The sequence below is a fragment of the Stenella coeruleoalba genome (assembly GCF_951394435.1).
Source record: "Stenella coeruleoalba genome assembly, chromosome: 1".
NCBI lineage: Eukaryota > Metazoa > Chordata > Mammalia > Artiodactyla > Delphinidae > Stenella > Stenella coeruleoalba.
Genome location: NC_137169.1, coordinates 65,627,564 through 65,646,688, shown reverse-complemented (window position 1 = coordinate 65,646,688; position 19,125 = coordinate 65,627,564). Strand labels below are relative to the sequence as shown.

The window sequence follows — 19,125 nt, the reverse complement described above, 5'->3', positions numbered from 1 at the left end:
TGGCATACTCATACAGTGGAATATGATATAGCAATGGAAATAAATGAGCTATAGCTATATGCAACAACATGAATAATCTTACAAACACAATGTTGGATAGAAGAAGCCAGATATAAAAAATACACACTGAATGATTCCTTAAAGTTTTTAAAAGAACAGGTAAAACTAAGTTATAAAGAAAAACAAAAAAGTAATTAATAAAAAGTGGTTTCTTTTTGGAGGGAGGTAGAGAATAATGAACAGGAAGGAACAGAAGGGGAGTTCTGAAGTACTGGCAATATCTGTTCCTTTACCTGAGTGGTCATCACATGGGTGTTCACTGTTGTAATGCCTGAATACATTTCTGGCTGTAATAATTGGGTATAACAATTGGATTCTACTGGCATCTAGTGGGTAGAAGCTATGAATACTGCTAAACATTTCAGAATGCACAGAACAGTAAAAGAATTATCCATCCTAACATGTCAACAGTGACAAGTTTGAGAAATCCTGCTGTGGAGGAGTTGTCTTACTATATTTACACAGGTACTCTCTTAACCTCTTATATCACTAGTGATTTCCTGTTTCTTCTTTCTCTGTCTCTCCTTCCAATCTCTTCCTACCTTAATGGCTTTGAAAAAGTAAACAGCAATGAATCTTACAGTTGCAAGGTACTAAGTGTTGCCCATACCACATGAGCAGAGAGGCAGACCCTTCCCTAGGTGAGTACTCCAGATGAGTATCCAGCCCTGAATGACACCTTAACTGTAGTTTGTAAGACCCTAAGCAGAGAACCAAGCTAAGATATGCATAGACTCCTAACTGACAGAAACTGTGAGATAATAAATATGTGTAGTTTTAAGCTGCTATAGTTGAGGTCATTTGTTATGCAGCAATAGAACACTAATACAGTCTCTTTACAGCTTGCTTCTTCAAAGCCAAGAAAAGAGTTTCTTCGTGGAGAACTGGGAGACAATTCTCTACTGGCCTTTTGCATATCTTATGAGCAAAGGCACTGACTGCCTTTGTTCTGGACAGACTTTTCAAGGATGTTTATATAGTGAATAGCCTTGAAAGATATAGTGTCTCCTTCTACAGCAAAGGGCAGGTTTGCTTACAGTCTCAGAAGATAAAGATGGTGCCTCCCTGCATAATAGCAGGCAAATATGCTTACCGCCCATTATAAAAGATTCAGGTTCCCTAAGATCAGCAATTCTCTCCTGTAAAACTCTGTATGTGCAGGTATCACCTAGCCCTCTTCACATCGCCCTGTGGGAAAAGGAGCTTGGGGAATCAGTGCAAGAAAATGTTGATACTCTGGATATTGCTATTGTGGGTATAAAGTCCTTTCTCTCTGATCTAGGAGTCTGTGTCTTCTGTCAGCATTTATGAAACTGTGGCAGGCTAACTTGTTAGCTTGCAAGTAGGGTAGAATATCAGATACCTTACAGTTCCTGATAATACTATGCTGTAATTGCTTTTTTTTAACCAAAATCTCAAAATGAATTATAAATTCCTTTGGATTAGAGATTCACTTCTTACTGTATCCCTAGCACTCATTACAATGCTTGGTAAAATAACTTGTTGAATTAATTAAAGAAGGAGCCATGTACTACATCCTCTATATGGCAGTCTGAAATCAATTGGAAAAAATTAAAAGTTATTCAAAACAAAGCAAAGAAACTTGGGTAAAAAGTTGAAAAAAATTCTTTGATATCAAAGTTTTCAAATGTTGCAGGAAGTATTTTGGATGTTTATAATGGAAAACACAAACATTCTTAATGCAATACATTAAATTGTAAGGTTATAAACACTGCATAAAAAGAAAAGACATTTGGATTAATTAAAATAATAAATTTAAATTTTATTCTCAATGAAACTTATGATCAGAAAATATGCATTTTATAAAATCAATATTCTTAAAGAGAAAATATGAGAATTCACCTTAGGCAAACAATTCCATACTGGAAATTTTCAGAGAACATTTAGTTCATTCAGAAGTTTAAGCCAATCATAAAATTCAGCCAAAAGAACATTTAGTTCATCCACAAGCTTAAGCAAATAATGCAATTTAACCAGCACAAGTCTGAACTAATTTAGTAAATATCATATTTAATTAAGATATATATATATATATCTATGCTTATATTAAATGAAGGAAAAGCCTCATTTAAAATATATCTCCAGATGGTTAAGGAAACAGCAACTGAGAAACAGTATAAGGAATAGTGAAATTCATGAATTATGTATCAAGTCAATATATTGCTTAAGTTTCCTTAAAAGTTAGTACATCTCATCTGAAAAGTACTTTTTTTACTTTATATTTTTCCTTTTTTTAAAATGTTTTATTGGAGTATAGTTGATTTACAACGTTGTGTTAGCTTCAGGTGTGGAAAGTATTTTTTAAAAAGCCTCCACAAAGGACAGATGTGCTGGTTAAGTAAAAAATGTACAGCTATGACTGATCCCTCCAAAACTAAAAAGGGTGGGAAGTAACACTGGCCCATAAAAACCTTATGGAGCTAGTTACAGATTGCCTTTTCTAGACTGGAAAAAAGATTCCAGATTCTCAGTTTATAGAATTACCTTACACTTAGCCCACTGGGCTTTTCTAAAATCTGACAGTCAAACTGATTACAGCAGCTGGTTATTTAATCACAGATATTTCCCAGAGAGCTAGTTGGCTAAATTGATATTCCTTTCTTAATATAACCAGAAACAGTCTAATGCAAAAACATGTACAGCTGATCCTTGAACAACACAGGTCTGAACTGCATGGGTCCACTTAAATGCAGATTTTTTTCAATAAATGCACATATGTACTGGAGATGTATTTTCTCTTCCTTATGATTTTCTTAACAATGTTTTCTTTTCTCTAGCTTACTTTATTGTATGAATACCGTATAAAAATATATAACATACAAAATATGTATTAATCAGCTGTTTATGTTATCAGTAAGGACTCCAGTCAACAGTAGGCTATCAATAGTTAAGTTTGGAGGAAGTCAAAAATTATATGAGGATTTTCAATTTGCAGGGGGTCAGCACCCTTCAGCCTCATGTTGTTCAAGGGTCAATGGTATATTACTAATTCTTATAGCCAGAGAAACTAAATCATGAATATGTATGACTGTGTAATACTACACATTACACAAGGTGACAACAAAGAGACTGCTCTCAGGTATAATCTGATAATTAATTCTTTCCTATAATAAAATATTACCTGAATCTAATGATGAGGAAACATCAGACAAACCCAAATTGAGTGAAAATACACACCCGTAATTTTCAAGTGTCATGGTCATGACTGAAGACTAAATAGATACAAAAACTAAAGGCAATGCTTGATTCTTAACCGAATCCTTTTTCTATAAAGGGCATTGTTGGTGGGACTTCCCTGGTGGTCTAGTCGTAAAGAATCCACCTTACAATGCAGGGGATGCCAGTTCGATCCCTGGTCAGGGAACTAAGATCCCACATGCCGCAGGGCAACTAAGCTCGTGCATGCCTCAACTAGAGAACCTGCATGCTGCAAACTACAGAGCCCACACGCTCTGGAACCCGCGTGCCATAACTACAGAGCCCACACGCCCTGGAGCCTGCATGCCACAACTAGAGAGAAGCCTGCGCATCGCAACAGCCTGTGCGCCGCAACAAAAGATCCCGCATGCCTCAACAAAGATCCCACATGCCACAACTAAGACCCAATGCAACCAAAAATTTAAAAAATAAATAAATAATAAATACATCTTAAAAAATAATAATAAGGGATATTATTGACAAAATTGGAAAAACTTGAATGAGGTCTGAGGATTAAATGTTATTAAATGGTATTATCGTTAATTTCCTTATTTTGAAGGTTTACTGTGGTTGAATAGGAGAATATCCTTGTTGTAAGAAATACTAATGTATTTGAGAGTGACAGAGCATCATGTCAGCAACTAACTCTTAAAATTTTCAGGAAAATAAGTTCTTTGTAATGTACTTGCAAATTTTCTGAAGATTTGAGATTTTATTTAATTTTTATTGTCCCTTTTAAAGATGCTGAAACCAAAAGGTCTTACATGCTTCCAGAGAATGGAGGGGGAAAATATGTCAGTCATATCCAAAATTCAGGAGTCTCAATGGTTTCAACTTCTCAATAGGAACATTATAAGCTACAAGACAGTGGGGAAATGCCTCCTAAATTCTGAAGGAAAATTACTTCCTGACGAATTCTATTTTCAGCAAAACTATCAATCAATCATGAGGAAATGAGAAAACAGTTTAGACATATAAAGTCTCACTCTTTCTCAAAAAGTTACTAAAAACTGTGCTCCATGAAAGGAAGAGAGTAAGTGAAAACAGAGGAAGACTTGGGATATGAAAAACAAGAGATCCAGGACTTCCCTGATGGTCCAGTGGTTAAGAATCCACCCTCCAATGCAGGGGATGTGAGTTGGATCCCTGGTCGGGGAACTAAGATCCCACATGCTGAGAGGCAACTAAGCCCATGCGCCACAACTACTGACCATGTGGGCCACAACTAGAGAGAAGCCCATGTGCTGCAACAAGGAGCCCACACGCCACAGCGGAGGATCCTGCGTGCCGCAGCTAAGACCCAATGCAGCCAAAAATAAAATAAATAAACAAACATTTTTTTAAAAAAAGAGAGATCCAACACAGGAAAGACAAACAATGATGATGAAGAGAAATCTGGGGTCATAGCTGTATACTAGCGAAAGAGAGGTAACCAATCCAGATTGGAACAAGTTTGAAACCTGTGGGAGAGACATCTTCCAGAGGTTGAAATTGACTGAGTACCTGAAGTGAATGAATGAATACTGAGAGGATATTTAGAATATATTGAAAGGATATTTATATAATTGGTGAAAACGTCTATGCTTGAATTAGTGAAAGTACAAGGTAAACCACACACAAAAAAAGTTATTAATTCTGGGGAAAAAATGTAAAAAGTTGTGCATGCTCAGTTCTGTGTAGCATGGATAGTCATAATCATTTTTATCTAACTAAAATTATGTTATAACCTTACGGGGTGAGGGGAAGTAGGGAAGTGTCCATGTTTATAGAAGGAAAAGGAAAGAAAACTAAATAGTCATCCTTCTGGAAGGGAATTAACATGTAATATCAAAGGATATATGAAGAAAATGAAAAGACAACCCAATAAACGGTAGAAAATATTTGTAAATCATATATACAATAAGGGACTTATATCCAGAATATATAAAGAACTCTTACAACTCAATAATAAAACGACAATCCAATCAAAAATTAGCAAAGGATATGAGTAAACATTTCTGCAAGGAAGATATACAAATGGCCAATAAGCACAAGAAAAGGTGCTCAACATCATTAGTCATATCAGCGAAATGCAAATAAAAACCACAAGAGACTACTTCATACCCACGAGGATGACTAGAATCAAAAAGTCAGATAATAACAAATGTTGGCAAGGATGTGGAGAAATTGGGACCCTCATAGACTGCTGGTGGAAATGTAGAACGATAGTCACTTTGGAAAACAGTCTGGCAGTTTTTCAAACAATTAAACATAGAGTTACCATATGAGCCAGAAATTCCACTCTAGGTATACATCCAAGATAAACAAAAACTTACATCTACACAAAAACTTGTATATAAATATTCATAGCAGCATTATTAATAATCAAAAGTGCAAACAACTCAAATGTTCATCAACTGATGAACAGATAAACAAAATGTGCTATATCTATACAATGGAATATTATTTATCAATAAAAAGAATCAGGGCTTCCCTGGTGGCGCAGTGGTTGAGAGTCCACCTGCCAATGCAGGGTACACGGGTTCGTGCCCTGGTCCGGGAAGATCCCACATGCCGTGGAGCGGCTGGGCCCGTGAGCCGTGGCCGCTGAGCCTGCGCGTCCGGAGCCTGTGCTCCGCAACGGGAGAGGCCACAACAGGGAGAGGTCCGCGTACCACAAAGAAAAAGAAAAAAAGAAGAATCAAATATTGATGTATGCTACAATATGAATTAACCTGAAACATTATGCTAAGTGAAAAAAGGCAAACATAAGAGGCTACATATTGTGTGATTCTATTTATATGAAATGTCAAGAATAGGCAAATCTAAAGGAACAGATAGATTAGAAATGCCAAGCACTGGGGGGAAGAGGATTGGAAGGGATGGAAAGTGATTGCTAACGGGTACAGCACTGCTTTTTGGGGTGATGAATACGTTCTAAAATTGACTGTAGTGTTTGTTGTACAACGATGAATATACAAAACATGGTTAAATTGTATACTTCAAATGGGTGAAGTGTATGCTTTGTGAATTCTACCTTGATAAAGCTGTTATATTTTAAAAAATAAACTGTGTGATATATGTAGAAATAAAATATATGACAATAGCCCAGTGGGAGGAATGGGGGGAATGGCAGCATACTACCATAAGGTTTTCTTTTTCAGCTTTACTGAGGTATAACTGACATATAAAATTGTAAGATATTTAAAGTGTACATTGTGGTGATTTGAGGTACATACACATTGCAAAAGGATCCCCCCATCTAGTTAATTAATGCACCCATCACCTCACATATTTATCTTTCTTTTTGTATGTGAGAACATTTAAGATTTACTCACTTGGCAAATTTCAATTATACAATACAGTGTTATAAACTATAGTCACCATGTTTTATATTTGATCTGCAGATCTTATTCATCTTATAGTTGAAAGTTTGTACCCTTTAACCAACCTCTTCCTATTTCCCTGATCTGCAAGCCCTGGCAACAACTTTTCTACTCTGTCTTTCTGTGAGTTTGCTTTTTTTTTTTTTTTTTTACATTTCTCATACACGAAACCATGCAGTATTTATCTTTTTCTGTCTGGCTTATTTCACTTAGCATAATGCCCTCAATGCTACCCCTGTTGCCACAAATGGAAGTATTTCCTTCTTTCTCATGACTGCATAATATTCCAGTGTGTGTCTGTGTATTTGTGTCTGTATCTTGGCTATTGTGAATAATGCTGCAATGAACATGGGAGTGCAGATATCTCTTTGACATCCTGCTTCTATTTCATTTGGATATATACTTAGAAGTGGGATTGCTAGATCATATGGTAGTTCTATTTTTTTAATTTTTTGAGGAACTGCTATATACTCTTTCCCATAAATTTAGCTGCACTAATTTACATTCCATCAATAATGCACAAGGGTTCCTTTTTCTCCACATTCTCACCAACACTTGCTATCTTACATCCTTTTGATGACAGGCATTCTAAAAAAGTGATATCTCATTGTGGTTTTGATTTGCATTTCCCTGATGATTAGTGATGCTGAACACCTTTTCACGCACCTGCTAGTCATTCATATGTCTTCTTTGGAAAAATATCTATTTGGTTCCTCTGACCATTTTTTAATCAGATTGTTTATTTTTTTGCTATTGAGTTATATGAGTTCTTTATATATTCTGAATATTAACTCCTTATCAGATATATGATTTGCAAATATTTTCTCCAATTCTGAAGTTACATTTTAATTTTATTGGTTATTTCTTTTGCTGTGCAGAAGTTTTTTAGTTGGATATACTCCCAACTTGTATTATTTTTGCTTCTGTTGCCACTACTCTATGGTTCTTATACCACATGTGAAGTGACATAATATTATTTGAAGGTAGACTGAATTCAGCTAAAGATGTAATCAATAAACCTGAAAGCAACCATTAAAATAACAAAACAATGAGTTCTATCCAATAAATCAACAGAGGAGTAAAATGGGATCATAAAAAATATTCAATTAATCCAAAAGAAGGCAGAAGAAAAGGAAAAGAAAGCAAATAGAAAAAAAGTACCATGATGGCAGATTTAAATCAAAACATATCAATAATCTCATTAAGTACAAATGAAATAAACACCCTAATTAAAAGTAAGATATTCTGGGAATTCCCTGGTGGTTCAGTGGTTAGGACTCTGCACTTTCACTTCTGAGGATGTAGGTTCAAATCCCTGGTCAGGGAACTAAGATCCCACAAGCTGCGTGGCCAAAAAAAAAAAAAAAAAGAAGAAGAAGAAACAGGTAGCCTTAATAGCATCATATCTATTAAATATTTAAGAAGTTGAATTTAGAGTCAAAACCATTCCTACAAAGAAAATTCCAAGTTTTAATGGCTTCATTTGTGAATTCTACCGAACATTTAAGGAAGAAATAGTACCAGTTCTACACAAACACTATGAGAAAATTGAAGAGGAAGGAATGCTTCTAACCTCATTGTATGAAACCAACTAATTTTGTTCCAGACATCAGTTGTTCTAGGTTACCTCTCATTTGTATATATTGAATTTTAAGGTGTTTCAATTATTTAAGGAAACTTCCAATTCTCTGCCTGCCCAACAGCCAAAACTTTTCCATATAATGTTTTTATTGTAAATGAACCTTAAGAGCAATTATCTCTACAATATGGAAAGGCTTCTTAAACATAGATAAGCCTTCAATGGATTTGCAAAGAAATCAAATTTTAAATCAAATTTTACTGATGTACGAGACGTCTTTCCTTTTTAAGCACACGAGCAAAAATATACAGGTGACCCTTGAACAACATGGGTTTGAATGGTGCGGGTCCACTCATAGGTGGATTTTATTCAAAAAATACAGTATGACACAATCCAGTTGCAGAACCCTCCTATGCAGAGGGCTGACTGTAATGTTACACACCTGCGTGGGTTTTCAACTGTATGGGGGGCGGGGAGGGGGACACTCCAAACCCTGCATTGTTCAACAATCAACTGTACATGTATTTCATTAAAGTAAATATTTTTCAATTCACCTTAAATGGAAGAATGAAAACCATCTATTACTTTCTTTATAGAATGTGCCTATAGGCACTAAGTATTTACTTATTATTTTTTTAATAGATCTTTATTGGAATATAATTGCTTCACAATACTGTGTTAGTTTCTGTTGTACAATAAAGTGAATCAGCCATATGCATACATATATCCCCATATCCCCTCCCTCTTGAGCCTCCCTCTCACCCTCCCTATCCCACCCCTCTAGGTCATCGCAAAGCACCAAGCTGATCTCCCTGTGCTATGCAGCAGCTTCCCACTAGCTAACTATTTTACATTTGGTAGTGTATATATGTCGATGCTTCTCTCACTTCATCCCAGCTTACCCTTCCCCCACCATGTTCTCAAGTCCATTCTCTATGTCTACCTCTTAATCCCTACCCTGCCACTAGGTTCATCAGTACCACTTTTTTTTTTTTTAGATTCCACATATATGTGTTAGCATACAGTATTTGTTTCTCTCTTTCTGACTTACTTCACTCTGTATGACAGACTCTAGGTCCATCCACCTCACTACAAATAACTCAATTTCGTTTCTTTTTATGGCTGAGTAATATTCCATTGTATATATGGCACTAAGTATTTAAATTTGTAAAATATCCAAAGACTTTGTTTCATTCCTAAATGTTAAGCATATTTGAAAACTAATCAAACTTCACATAATGATCACCTTTTAAAGGACCTTTGGAACTAAAACAATTTTTCTCTATTTATTAAGCAAATTATTGTCATCTAAGGTTTCTGAAAACTATATCCAAATTCTTTAAGTAAATATTTGATAAATGAAAATATACCAATTCCTCACCTAAGAAACTTTTAATTTTAAGTATATCATATATGATAATACATTGAGGAAAAAAGTTTCCTTTAAAAAGTTATAATACTCCAGATATTAATAATGACGTACATTTCCAAAAGATTTTCATATTTTCCAATTGTTACATCATATTAAGACAAGTTATATCACATAAGGTATAACAATATAACATATAATTTATACATAAACATACCGTGTCTTGCTTTGGAATTTGGACTAAAACAGAAAGAAGCTGCTCTGTATCAAGAAATCTTGCTAAAACTGAAACAAACAAACAGAAACTATGAGCAGTTAAACTTTATGTTACATTTTTAAAATATACACTATGTAAAATATTATCCTCAAGTAATAGAACAGAACAGTTTTACCTGAAAATATTACTTGTTTGAATTATCTTCATCTATCTTACATTTACCAGGAGTAAACTAATAAATTCTAGTGGTCTTTTCCTAATTTTGATTACTCAGAACTTGTCTTCAAATTTTGCCACTGTTGATCACCCCTTCCTTCTTGAAACTCTACTTCTCTGACTTTTAGATGTTGCTTATCATAATTTTCTTCCCACCTTTTTGACTTCTAACTTTTCTACATGATACTTAAAAGATCAGAGAAGATTAGTTTGAAAGCATAGTTCAACCACTAACCATATAACCTTCCAAAAGTTACATAACTTCTCTGAACTTTAGTTGTTCTCATCTTTTAAATGTGGATAATAACATCTTCCTCCTAGGGTTGTAGTGAGGATTAAGTGCAATAATATGTGCATAGGGGTACCTTGCACATACCAGAGCTCAAAACTGTTATTTTATTCTTCTCAACTCATTTTCCAGCTTCAAGTACACTATAAAAGTATATGTATAGATAATTGGAATCTATCCCTTTTAAATGTCCCCAAGTGTTTTTTTCTTTACCTTAAACTATAGTAACTATTTCTTAATGACTCATGGTTATTATCATCATTGTAATGTGTGATCTCAAAAGTTTTTGTGTAAACTTATTGATACTTTCACAAAGTGGCCCCAAATTGTTATCCTTTAAAAAAAAGAACTAAATACAAAAATTTTATGTCACTTCTTTCTTGTTCAAATTTTTGATGTTCTTCAGTTTGCCTACCTCTAGAGCTGTGCCTCTTTCTAAATTACCACTTCTATGGTAATTATGTTAAAACTGTGGTTAAAAAATTAGAGTAAATAGGCTGAGTATACTATTATACTGTTATACTATTATATTATACTACCATGACATTTTATATGTGAGTCCACTAGTCAGACTCTCTTAAGCCCTCACATAGATTGGCCTTTCTCTTTTTCAGTCTCTTCCTTCTTCCTCTCCCCAAATCTACTGTAACAAACAAACAATGTTTCTAAAATAAGGATTTGACCATATATATTACTCTCTTGGTTTAGAATCATCACCTCCCTATTGATTTCAGGATAAAATCCAAACTTCTTAGCATTATATAAAGGCTTTTCATAAACCAGCCTCAATTCTCATTTCCTGCCATTCCCCAAGGCTTCAAGTCATAAATAACTACTGGCCATGCCTTAAATACAGCAAGTTCTTTTATAGCAATGTAAGTATAACTGCAGAAGCTTATGTTAACTCTATCTTCCTCAACTTCCCAGAAAAAGAAGTGTACCCTAGAAAGTAATGACTGCTCAGGATCACAGTCAGCAGCACCCATACCGGATCTTTATCCCAGCCACTGCAACCAAAACACATTTTTGTTACCCCTGTGCACATCAACATACCTTGCTCAGGCATGTTCCCTTTGTCTTGAGTATCATTTCTAGAATTCTCCTGTTGTCAAAATCCTACTCATTCCCTTAAGACAGAGCTAAAATATTATCTCTGTGAATCCTGGATTCTATATTTATCCCAGCTCCCTCCTCTATGTTTCCACAAAATATTAAATTATTATTGTGTTTTTCACACTGTATCATATTTATTTATTTAGAGTTCTGTGTCTCTAACATGAATGTAAGATCCCTGAGGACAAAAACTTATAACTTAATCTTCATGTTTTCATCCCTATTGTAGAATGCCTACAAGAAAGTACGTACTGTACTTTTTATGAGGTTCACATTCTCATATTTTAATAAACTATAAAAATTACCCTTGTTCTGTATTCCTGCTCTCCTACTTTATTACATGTTAAGATAAATTATAAACTGTCAAGATAAAGAAAATATAGAAATATTTAACATTTGTAGATGCCAATTTAAAACTTTCTATTATAAGGAATTATAAAACTTAAAATATATGAAAACTAAAGCTTCAAATAAAATCCAAGTTTTTCATTAAAATCTCATCATATAGAACATTATAATCTTTGGAACAACAGAATACAATTTTCAACATGTTTAATAATAAATCAATAGCTTAACAAATATGAACACCCATTATGTTCTAGACTCATATGGGAATCATCCAACAAAACATTCACTTACAATACTGTAAGATAAGTGCCATAACAAGATACTATAGACAACATATAGAAAAGATACCTAATATAGACTTGGGGAGCCAGAGAGGCTTCTAGAAGAAGTGACATCTAAACTAGGATGGTAAATTATGAACTGCAGTTGTCTAAAGAGTAGCTTGGGAGAAGAGGTTACAGAGAAGAAAGATAAAAGATTCTAGACAAATATTATAGAGTACAAAAGCCAGAACATGATACGCACTAAAACAGACCCACAGATCAATGGAACAGAAATAAACCCATGCACATATGATCAATTAATCTATGACAAAGGAGGCAAGAATACACCATGGGGAAAAGACAGTCTCTTCAATAAATGGTGCTGGGAAAACTGGACAGCTACATGTAAAAGAATGAAATTAGAATATTTTCTCACACCATATACAAAAATAAACGCAAAATAGATTAAACAACTAAATGTAAAACCTGACACCATAGAACTCCTAGAAGATAACATAGACAGAACACTCTTTGACATGAATGGTCAATATTTTTTTGGATCTGTTTCCTAAGGCAAAGGAAATAAAAATAAACAAATAAGACCTAATGAAACTTAAAAGCTTTTGCACAGCAAAGGAAACCACTGACAAAATGAAAAGACAGTCTACTGAATGGGAGAAAATATTTGCAAATGATATACCCGGGAAGGGGTTAATATCCAAAATATATAAACAGCTCAAATAATTCAATATCAAAAAAACAAATAATCCAATTAAAAAATAGGCAGAAGACCTGAATAGACATTTTTCCAAAGAAGACATACAGATGGCCAACAGGCACACGAAAAGATGCTCAACACTGCTAATCATCAGAGAAGCACAAATCAAAACCATAATGAGATATCACCTGACACCTGTCAGAATGGCTATCATCAAAAAGACCACAAATAACAAATGTTGGCAAGGTTGTCAAGAAGAGGGAACCTTCATACACTGATGGTGGGAATGTAAATTGGTGCAGTCACTGTAGAAAACAATATGGAGGTTTCTCAAAAAACTAAAAATAGAACTACCATATGACTCAGCAATTCTACTCCTGGGTATATATCTGAAAAAAACAAAAACACTAATTTGAAAAGATGCATGCACCCCAATGTTCACAGCAGCATTACTGACAATTGCCAAGATATGGAAGCAACTTAAGTGTCCATCAACAGATGAGTGAATAAAGAAGATGTGGCATATGTGTGTGTACATATATATGGAATACTACTCAGCCATAAAAGAAGGATGAAATTTTGCCATTTGCGAAAACATAGATGGGTCCTGGAGGGTATTATGCTTAGTGAAATAAGTCAGGCAGAGAAAGACAAACACTTATACATGGAATCTAAAAAATAAAACAAACGAAAGAGTATAGCAAAACAGAAACAGACTCACAGATACAGAGAACCACCTAGTGGTTAACAATGGGGAGAGGGTAGGGAGGAGGGTCAAGAAAGGGGTAGGGGATTAAGCGGTACAAATTACTATGTATAAAATAAGTGAGCTACAAGGATATATTATACAGCATAAGGAATATAGTCATTATTTTGTAATAACTTTAAATGGAGTATAATCTATACAAATTTTGAATCATTATGTTGTACAACTGACACTAATATTGTAAATCAACTATACCCCAATGGAAATAAATTAAATTAAAAAAATTTTAAAAGCCAGAACATGAGACAGGATATGTTCAAGTAACTAAAAGAAGTTCAATTATACTAGAAGGCAGAATGACAAGCGACGAGTAACAAGAGATGCTGTGGGAGGTGATAAAGAAATAGCCATCCAGAAGAGTTTGGATTTTATCCTAAAAGTAATGAGAAGAGAATGAAGGATTTTATGCAAGTGGATATGTGGTAGCCCCACAAAGATGTCCCCATCTTAATCCCTGGAACCTTTGAATATGTTATCTGGTAAAGGGGACTTTGAAGATGGGATTAAGTTAAGCATCTTGAAATGGAGAGATTATTCTGGATTATTTGTTAGTCCCAAAGTAATCACAAGGGTCCTTATAAGAGGGAGGCAGGGAAATTCCCTGGCAGTCCAGTGGTTAGGGCTCTGTGCTCTCACAGCCGGGGGCCCAGGTTCTATCCGTGGTCAGGGAACTAAGACCCCACAAGCTGCGTGGCCAAAAAAGAAAAAAAAAAAAAAAAAGAGGGAGGTAGGAGGATCAGTCAAAGAGAGAAGATATAAGGACAAAAGCAGAGGTCAGAAAGTAGAGAAGAAACTATTCTGCTGGCTTTGAAGATGGAGGAAGGGCCATAAGCCAAGGAATGTAGATGACCTCTAGAAACTGGAAAGGCAAGGAAACAGTTTTGCCCCTAGAGCCTCCAGAAGAAACGGTGGACCTGCTAACACATTGATTTTAGCCCAGCAAAACTGATTTCTGACTTCCAGAACTGTAAGATAATAAATTCATGTTGTTTTAAGCCACTAAATTTGTGGTACTTTGTTACATCAACAACAAGAAACTAATGAAGAGTAATATGCTCAGATTTATATTTTCAAAACATCTCTCAGGCTCTCATATAGAGAAGAGACTGTAAAGAACAAGACTGGAGGAGGAAGCCAAACAGAAGGCTGCTGCAATAAATCAGATTATAGATAAATGGTACCCCAGGCTGGAGCAGCAGCATTGGGAATAGAAGCTAAACATGCAAGAGATATATAGAAAAGAGACTTTGCAAAATTTGATGATTAATTTCAGGGAAGGGAAGTGTCAAGAATGACTTCCAGGTATCTGGTTTGGTAAACAGCTTGGATGTAGAGCTATTCTCTGAAATCAGAAGGGATTGATTTAGAAGGGAAGATGGCACAGTTTGGACACATTAAATGTGAGGTGATTAAGGAACATCTAATAAGTGCTCAGTAGGCAATAAGATATATGGGGATGAAGGTCTATAGAGATATCTGCACATGAGATGTAAATTTGGAAGTTACGAATACGTGAATGATAATTATAAGACCAAGAAGGTGGGTAAATCATATAATAAGAATATACGGGGTAAAAAGACAACCCAGGACATACCTTTGAAGAGCCATAGCATTTAGGGAATGAGCAAAGGAAAACAAGCCTAAAAAGAAGACTCAGAAGTCATTCTCACTTCCATTTGAAAGAAAGGACTCTGGGGTTTTTACTCTGTTACCCGATCAATGACAGAGCTTTCTGAAGACATTCCAAGACAGTATACAGTCCTGTAGTCTATTTGGAAATAGTAAAGATAACATTACAAGGGAGATACCCCATTGGTTTTGACTGGATAGTCATAAACTTGTTAAAGAAATGAGTGACAGAGCTTTAGAAAAAGGAAACATCAAAGAAATAGGAAGAAAACTAGGAAACTGTATAATCACAGAAGCAAAGAAAGGCAGTAATTCAATAAGGAGAGATTTTTGGCAGCACCAAAGAAGTTGGATTTCAAATAGGAGAACTAATATGTGTCCATTAAATTTAAAAACAATGAGACTATGGGTGAATGTTTTAGGCTGGGTGCTCCAGAAGCAGAGGCTGAGATGAAGATTCATGTGCAAGTAATATATTAAGAATTTGCTTCCACGAGAAACCAATAAAGAAGACAAGAAGGACAGGAAAGAGAAAAAAAGCCAAACAAAAGTATAATTTCAGGCAAAGTCCTATGGAAGGTAACTTCAACCGATCCTGTAGAAGGCTTGTGGACTTTAAGTTACATTCATGGTTTTTGCCAAAACAGTGTGAGACAGCTGGGCTTTCATACTCCCACAACATTCAGTCATTTAAGGTCCACAAGGCACTTTTGGCACTCCGTGCCTGAGAGCAAAGCCCTCAAATAGCCTGAGGGCAGGCCTCTAAAGAGAGTCCAGGTACAGGCCATTAGAAGCAAAAGCACACATAGCAGGGAAAAGGGGCACAAAGAAAGGTAAAAGAGACCCAAGAAGATCTGGACAGAGAACCAACAATATCTGCTATAGTGACCTTGACAAGAGCAGTCTCAGTGCAGGAGTGAGCACAGAAACAAGACTGATTGATTAAGACGTAGTGATGAACAGAAGATAGTGTGTGCAGAAAATTTGTTTTCAACAAGATGTTTAATGGAAGAAGAGAGATAAGGTGTTGCTGTGAACAAGGCTGACCAGTTAAAAAGTGGCCTTTTTGTACCTTTCCCAAAGCCTCACAAAATACACAGGAATATATAGAAAAAAATGAATATACAAAACAACATTGGAAATGCAGAGTCACAGTCAGTATAATGTCAGAATTTTGAAGAAATTATACTAATTAAAAGGTATTTAGAATTGGACTTAGGAAAACCTAAAGGCTGTAAATGCCTTCTAGATTTTCAAGTACCACTTCCGTTTAGACCTCCAGAGCAACAGGAGGGGAGGTTGGGGAAGTGAGGTTATGGAAGACAGATCAAGTTGCTAGAAACCAGGAATTGGACTCGGATCAGTGCATATAAACTGCCCCTCCACCTACAGATTTAAAAAGAAAATTGCACTGCCATGCCAGTGAACAGATGCCAAGGGCAATTCTCTTCCTCATGTTATGAGTTGGATTGTATCCCCCAAAAAGAAACTTTGAAATCCTAAACCCTAGTATCTGAATGTGATATCACTTGGAAATTAGACCTTTGCTGATATCATCAAGTTAAGATAAGGTCATTAGGATGAGCCTTAATCCAACAGGACTGGTATCCTTTTAAGAAGACAATGTATTTTGTTAAAAAATTTGTATTTGGGCTTCCCTGGTGGCGCAGTGGTTGGGAGTCCACCTGCGGATGCAGGGGACAAGGGTTCGTGCCCCGGTCTGGGAGGATTCCACATGCTGCGGAGTGGCTGGGCCTGTGAGCCATGTCCGCTGAGCCTGCGTGTCCGGAGCCTGTGCTCCGCAACAGGAGAGGCCGCAGCAGTGAGAGGCCCGCGTACCGCAAAAAAAAAAATTGTATTTGTAAAAGTAGATGATATTCATTTACCTGACTGAAGTCCAAAAAAGAGTTCCTCATCTTGAAGCAGTTCTTGAACACAATCTAACCTCATGTTAATGGTTTCAACATCAATTAGAGGTTCTAATATATTAGAACGAAGTCTTCTACTTCCTCCAGGAGTCTTAGTGTAATTTAGAACACCAAAGAGTGTGTGACTGCTCCTTTAAAAACACAAGTTAGGAAAATTTCATTAAGTATACTAAGGAAAATCCAATAAAACTGTAATTTAACTTTTAAAATAATCCTATAATCTACGGTAGTGATTCTCAAACTTTAATATGCATACAAATCACATGAGGATTCTGATTCAGTAGGTCTGGGATGAGGCTTGAGAATCTACGTTTCAAATACACTCTCAGGTGTGCTGTCAGTCAGTGAAGCACACTTTGATTAACAAGATCGACAGAATCTTCTTGCATTTAGTTAATGACTTTTTTCATAGATCAGTTAACAATACTCAGACTAATATAAAATATTCTAGTCCATGGCATTCCATCAATAATAGCAAGATATCAACAACACATCCTTAAGGGGAGAACTTTTACACTGATAAAATGAGTAATATAATCACTCTGTTCTAACTTAAGAAGTTAGAGAATTATAAGTAAAAGAGAAAGAAAGAAAATAATATCAGGTACAGAAACTGTTAAAAACAAACAAACAAACAGAACTGTACAGAGAATGACCAGGAGGGTTGATTTAGTTAGGTTGGTTGAGAAAGACCTGTATGTATATTCGGCAGTTGAGTTAAGAAGGCATCCATGCCAAGATGATGATGAGATGGGAATAATGATGACAATTGATGGTGAGTATAGCTAACATATAGTGAACACAAAGTATGTGCCAGGCCTTATTCTAAGCACTTTACATATATTGACTTACTTAATTCTAACAATGATGGTATGAGATAGATGCTATTATTAACATTTTACAAGGGAAGAAACTGAAACACAAAGAAATTAAGTAACTTGCCCAAGGTTTCCAAATAAGTGAACAAGAAAAGAGTTACTGTTTAAAAGGGCAAAACAGAACAGCAATTTAAGCCCAGGTAGTCTTTCTGGCTCCAGAACCAGAAAGAAGACCAAAGTTGGTGGAGCACTGCAAGTGAGGGTAAGAATTAAGGGAGATGAATGAAGAAGTTGAAAGAGACCAGAACACATAAGTCCTTGTAGGCCACGGGAAAGAGTCTGAATTATATTCTAAATATAAAAGGAGCTCTGGAAGATTTTAAGCAGGAAAGTTCTAAGATCTAATTTCTGGTTTAAAAGGATCACACTCTGGCCACTAGGTTGAGAATAGACTAATTGCAGGAGGGGAAGAAAGCAGAGAGACGAGTTAGGGGCTATTACACTATACAGTAGTCTAGGCTAAAATGATGGAGGTATGGGTTAGGGTTGTAGCACCGGAAATGCTAAGAAGTGATCCAGAATATGTATGTACTCTAAAGGTTGAGTCAGGAGGATTTACTGACATATTGAATCTGGGTTAAGAGAGGAAAGGAAATAAAAATGACTCAAGTAATCAGACTGCCAAATTTTTGGTATATCAATTTAAACAAATTTTTAGGGAACTATTCAAATCAAGTCCTGGCTGGGAGTGGGGGTCATCATAGGTAAGTCACAGGCACAATTTTGAGAACTTGTCTTCTGCAGGAACAAAGGAGGTGGGGAGCATACCTAAATCTGCCATTTGCTATAGAAATCAATGGGTGAAACAGTATGCTGAACAAGTAACAAATCCATAGACGCATTAGAGCTATTCAGACAGTTCAGTAGATAGCATGCCCATCTTTTAACCTAATATTCTTTGGTTCAAGTCTGTGAAAAGACCTCAATTTCTTCTTTCAACTATAATATGAACTCTTGGAGGTCAAATATCCTATCATTTAATATATAGCAGGAACTCAAGCAATGTTTGACAATGATAATGGTAAACAATGATTAACTGTGAAATGTGACAAAGTAAAACTGAGTACAAAACCCTTTGTAATAATTACCAGCCTTGGTTATTGACTGTCTACGTTACCCCACGTTATTTTAATTTAGAAAGTCAATGACAGAGTACTTTATCCAGATA

The 19,125-nt window shown here is 35.6% G+C and overlaps 1 protein-coding gene across 1 annotated transcript in view; it reads right to left on the bottom strand.

The window, feature by feature from the left end:
* Positions 1–19,125, bottom strand: part of MSH4 (mutS homolog 4) — a 98,045-nt gene that overhangs the window by 59,902 nt on the left and 19,018 nt on the right. Inside the window, exons 7-8 of the mRNA XM_079900428.1 lie at positions 17,038–17,210; positions 9,810–9,877 (exon numbers count right to left, since the gene is read on the bottom strand). Coding sequence (XP_079756554.1) covers positions 9,810–9,877; positions 17,038–17,210 — 241 coding nt within the window. The remainder of the gene's footprint in view (positions 1–9,809; positions 9,878–17,037; positions 17,211–19,125) is intronic.